We start from the raw sequence: 5,560 nt of genomic DNA on the forward strand, positions 1-5,560 counted from the left end.
GAGGAGCTGGAGCCAGGCTGGCGCCGTCGGCGGGGCCGCCTCTTGCAGGGCTGGGGAGGGTCCTGGGGGCCAGCGGCCCTCCTCTTTGCGGGGCGCCGGGCTCCCCTGGGCAAGTGGTCACTGTCCCGGGCGGGAGCCGAGGGGCTGCGGCGGCTGCCCTAGGAGGAGGGACCAGCCGCCCCCGCCGCCTGCCCCGGCTCCTCCCGCTCCGCGGGGATGTGCACAGATGGGTGGCGGCCAGCACGCCCGCGGAGGGGGGCCTCTGATGTGCCGGCTCCCTCCTCCCCGGGGGAGCTCTCAGGGCTGCTGGCGGAGTCAGGAGTCCACTCCCGGCATGTGCTGTAGCTGGACGTGGAGGAGCTGGATCTGGAGGAGCGGGATCTGGTGGAGCTGGAGCTGGCCACAGCGCTGTAGTCCTCTTCCCCCACAGTATGGGACTGCAGCAGCCTCTGGGCCTCCTCGCTGCACCGCTCCACAATGACATTGACGATGCCGTCGACCACTTGTGCCGCATATTCCTGAAGGGAGTCCTGCAGCCACTGGACCATGAGCTCCCGATTCAGACCGCAGGCGCAGAGGCAGTGCAGGATGCTGCTCTCCGCACTCCTTGCCAGCCACCATTGGTCCCCACAGATTGCTGCCAGCACCTCGCGCAGCCAGGGCAGCACGGGATCCAGCAGGTGCTCTTGCCTTTGGAAGAGCGATGCCCAGACGCTGGGCAGGAGGCCACCCACAGCCTCTGTCCCTACAGCTCCCTGCTCAGCTGGGGACAGCATCTGCTGTGGAGAGGACGGACGGGGTGCCACAGGGTGATGTGGCCTGCTTTCAGCCAGGAGGTCAGGAGCCCCGCCTGCCTGGCTGCTGGCATCTGGCATCTCATCAAGTGTTCTGATGCCAATCTCTATATGGTTGTATTCTGCCCCCACAGAAAGCCTGAGATTCTCCACTGGTCCTCTGCAAAAGGGGCACGTTGGATTCCTGCTTGCCCAACACATGATGCAGCTCATACAGAACTGGTGGTGACAAGGCAGCACATAAGCGACCTCATTTTTAGCGTTGTGGCAGATGGGGCACTCCCACTCTGGCTCCGTGGCCACGTCTTCTTCCTGCAGCAGGTTGGGGAGACGTGCGGATGACAAGCAGCTCCCCATCACTGGTGTCACACGCTGCAAAATGGAGAGAGACCACAGTCACCCGCTGCCCCAGGGAATGGAAGGGCGGAGGAAATGCCCAGGCCCCTCAAGGAGGACACCCTCTCGAACCCCCAGGCCCCATCGCCCGCCCGACGGCCACCCTGGGGGACGGTTCCCCGCACGGCTCACCTGCGCTGCTGCAAGCACACCCCGCGGTGCGCGGCTGCCTGATCCAGGTAGGGCCGGGGAAACACAGGCGATGGCTCGGGGATGGACACCGAGAGCTGCCGGCGGCAACCCCCGAAGCACCACCCAGCACCAGGAGAAGCCTCGCTCCACCCTCCAGACCTCACAGGCACGCTCGGCAGGAGGCCAGGCACGAGCCAGACTGGCCCAGGCTCTGCCGGCGCCCGAAGATAAGCGGTGAGGGATGTGAGGTCACAGCCCATCACTGGCTGATGTCACAATGCGCTGCTCGGTAGCGTCAGCCTCCAGAACACGGTGATGTCACAACGAACCTTCCGCCCCCCGCAGGCACATGGCATCAAGAGAAAAAATACCGTTTCTTGTTTTCACCTTTTACGTTCCTGTGTTGCTCTAGCTTGGTCCCCTGCAACCCGCGCCCGTGGCGGTGTGTCTCATCCCCGCTCGTGACGCCTCACACAGGTCCCCTGCGAGGGGGAGCGTGGTGGAACCAGTCTGCGTGGACCACTGCCCGTGCCTGAATGATGCCTGCCCCAGCTGGCTGCCTTTCCCTCTGCAGTGCCAGGATCTGCAGGGAGGAGCTGGGCGCTCGGTGGGCAGCCCTGGGCAAGAGTCTCCCACCCTGCTGGGTCGTGCCCCCCGCCCGCAGGGAGAAGCCTGAAGGGGCATTTTGCTGCAGCCCCATCCACTCCTGCTGGCACTCGCCCACAGTGCCTGGTCCCTCCCCGCTTACCAAGCTTGCCACGCTTCTGGTAGGTGGTGCTCCTGGCCAACTGTTGCTTTGGTGGTCCCCAAAAGCACCAGCAATGGAGCCTGAACCGCTTTACGCCGCGAGGAGTTGCAGTTCCTGTCTCGCCAGAGCATGGTAGAAGGGGCGCAGACGCCCTGCTCACGCCTCCGGGGAGCCAGGATGGATCCCCACGTGGGCCATGCTGTCCCGTCACCCCTTCTTGCCTCTGCCTTTCAGAATCATTTCTAGTCATTGGCCATGGGACAGATCTCACTCCTGAGAACGTACCTGAAGTGACGAGGGCCTCGCCACAGTGGCAGCATCGAGGCATCTGAAGGAAGGAAATCTGCACATTTACAAATGTTGCCCACGGTTCCGGGCGTGCAGCTAGACTGGCCTTCTCCTTCTGCCTTCCATCATGTTGTTGAAAAGTTGTCCTCACCGTAGAAAGACTTCAGGATTTGAAGAGTTCTCTGCCAGCAAGTTTTGGTCGTTGACATCTTTGTTGCTGACATTTGAAAGCCCCTTCGTGATGATGGTGCAAGCTTCAGAAGCAGTGGAATGACTAAAACCGTGTAAGAACTATACGAATCCTCAAGGAATGTAGACTGTTGAAAAGGAAAGAAAGAAATCCTATTTGAAGTTCCTCAGCTTTCCTTTTCCAGTATTAGCTGCCTCTTCAGATACACCACTTTTTTTAAGGGTTTAGGCATCAGCTCAGTGACTTCGTTGAAGCCTTCTGTTGCCCTCGCCCCGTTCCAAAATCTTGTTGAGAACGGACGGATGAGAGAAAAAGAGGCGCACAAGCAAACTTTCGAGCAAAGCCACTGAAAAGGTGGAGCAAAGGTATCGTGCCATCGAGCTGCAGGTCTCCCGGCCCTGTGCTGGTGTGGGCCACCGGCTGGGCCACCCAGGCAAGGGCAGGTCTCTCTCTTGCTCTTCTCGCTGCACTCTCAAAGCCGCTTTGCCTGCCGATTGCGGGGAGCTGGGAGGGATCAGTGCAGCCAAGCTCGCGGCAGGCTATCAGTCTGCCTCCTGGGGCTGTTGTAGTACAGTCAGTGGGACGGGATCGAGTGAACCGTCTCTTGAACGCGGGCTGGGAGAGAAGGGAGGGGTTTCAGCTGCAGCAGGACGGTGTCCCTACCTCTCCCTTTGTTACCATCTTCTCAGGAGTACCTCCCAGGGAGGAATCCCGGGGCACACCACAGGAGCCTGAACAAGCCCGCTTTATTCAGCCTTCGACACCTAATCTCAGCCAGCGCTGACCGAGCAGGTAGTTTAGTTCGTATCCAGTACAAACTGGAACTTCTGCAGCAAAGCCCCTGCTGCTTTGGTGAACGAGGCCGGTACCTCTGCTTCTAAGGGAGCCAACTAGGAAAGGTGCCCTCCTAGGCCTGTTGTTTGCAAGTGGAGAGGGACCCGCCAGCAAAGTGGTGGCTGGTGGCTGTCTTGGTCACCGTGCCCACCAAGTAGTTGAGTTTCACATAGTTGGCGCAGGAGAAAAACCTCGGGCAAAACTTTGCCCCTGGCTGTGGGGAGAGCAGAGCTGGGGCTACTGAAGGAGCCAGTTAGTAAGGTGCCCCGGCAATCTGCTTTTGACGGTATGGGGGTCCAGGAATGCTGGTCATTTTTTAAGAGCCACCTCTTAGGAGCGCAGGAGCAGGCCGTTGCAAAATGTGGCAAGTGAAGCAAGCAGGGCAGAAGGGTGGCCTGTGTGAGCAGGGGCCTTCATGCAGGAGTCAGGCAGAAAAAGAATGCCTTCTTTTGCCGCTGCCTTCAACACCGACAACAGGCCCTGGCAGCCCCGGAGCCCAGTGCTGCAAGAGCGTGACTGGGGCGATAGTAAACTCCCAGCCGACCCCAAACTTGTTTCGGACTTGCTGCTGCTGCTGGATGCGCAGAAATCTACCGGGCCCGATGGCATTCATCCCAGGGGACAGAAAGAGCAGGCCCACGCCGTCGTGGGACCTCTCTCTGGTATTTTTCAGCAGTCCGGGGAGTCTGGAGAGGTCGTGGTCGACGGGAAGCTGGCAAGTGTTGTCCCAGAAAGTGAGCCAACAGTGTGCCCTGGCAGCCAAAGGGGCCACCCGCGTCCTGGGGCGCAGCAAGCCCAGCACAGCTCGCCGGTCGAGGGAGGTGACTGCCCCCACATTGGGCTGCACGGGCACAGCCCCACCTCAAGCCCTGTGTGCTGTCCTGGGCGCCTCAGCATAAGGAGGCCATCAAACAATTTGCACGTGGCCAGAGGAAGGTGCCCCAGATGGTGAAAGGCCTAGAGGGCAAGGCCGAGGAGGAGCGGCTGAGGTCACTCGCTCTGCTCAGCGTGGAGAAGAGAAGGCTGAGGGGTGAGCTCTCCGCAGCCTACAGCTTCCTCCAGGGGGGCAGCGGAGGGAGAGGTGCTGATCTCCTCCCCCCCGGTGACCAGCGACAGGACTCGAGGAAAGGGATTGAAGCTGCCTCGGGGGACGTTCTCATGGGACATCAGGAAGAGGTTCGTCACTGAGGGCATGCTGGGTCACCGGAACGGCCTCTCCAGGGAAGCGGTCCCGGCACCAAGCCTGTCAGAGTTCAAGGAGCGTCTGGGCCATGCTCTTAGCCACATGGTTTAGCTTCAGCTAGTTCTGCGAGGAGCAGGGAGTGGGACTCCATGATCCTTATGGCTCCCTTCCGCCTTGAGATTTTCTGTCACCCTGTGATCAGGCACAGTCAACATGGGTTTGCAAAGGGAAAGTCTCGCCTAACTCATCAGGTGTCCTTGCAATATAAGGTCACCCGCCCAGAGATTGAAGGGAAGGCAGTGGGTGTAGTTCCCCTGGACTGCAGTGGGGATTTGGACACTGTCCCTCGCAGTGTCCTTCTGAAGAAGCTGTCCAGCTGCGGGCTGAGCGGGTTCAGGGTGCGCTGGGTGAAGAAGTGGCTGGGTGGCAGGTCTCAGTGCCTTGTAGTGAATGGGGCTACATGTGGCTGGCGACCAGCCACCAGCGGTGGCTCAGGTCCAGGGCTGGTTCTGGTCGATATTTTCCTCAGTGATCGGCATGCAGCAGTTGAACGCCTCGTCAGCAAGTCTGCTGATGACCGCAGACTGGGAGGTCCTGTTGACTCTCTCTCAAGGGGCAAGAGGCCTTGCAGAGGAATCCAGATAGACTGGAGCACTGGGCGATCGTCAGTGGCGTGCCGTGCACCCAGAGGAGGGCAACGCGGCTGGTGAAAGGCCTGGAAGGCATGTCCTGTGAGGAGCACCCAAGGATCCTGGGTTTGTCTAGTTTGGAGAGAAGGGGGCTGAGGGGCATCCTCACTGCCCTCTGCAGCTTCCCGAGGAGGGGAAGCGGAGAGGGAGGTGCTGACCTCTTCCCCCTGGTATTCAGCGATAGGCTCCCAGAATCACAGGATCACGGCATGGCTAGTGTTGGAAAGGACCTCTGGAGATCACCCCGTCCAACCCCCTGCTAAAGCAGGTCCACCTAGAGCAGGTTGCACAGAATCGCATCCAGGC

At 60.4% G+C, this 5,560-nt stretch overlaps 1 protein-coding gene across 1 annotated transcript; it reads right to left on the bottom strand.

Moving 5' to 3' along the window:
• LOC121081690 lies at positions 1–2,797 on the bottom strand. The gene is made up of 2 exons (XM_040580900.1): positions 2,071–2,797; positions 1–1,166 (listed from the first exon to the last, which is right to left on the bottom strand). The coding sequence occupies exon 2, from the start codon at positions 1,149–1,151 to the stop codon at positions 159–161; it is 993 nt and encodes a 330-aa protein (XP_040436834.1). The 5' UTR covers positions 1,152–1,166; positions 2,071–2,797; the 3' UTR covers positions 1–158.
• Between the last annotated feature and the right edge of the window lie 2,763 nt (positions 2,798–5,560).

The sequence above is a fragment of the Falco naumanni genome, chromosome Z, assembly GCF_017639655.2.
Source record: "Falco naumanni isolate bFalNau1 chromosome Z, bFalNau1.pat, whole genome shotgun sequence".
Lineage (NCBI taxonomy): Eukaryota > Metazoa > Chordata > Aves > Falconiformes > Falconidae > Falco > Falco naumanni.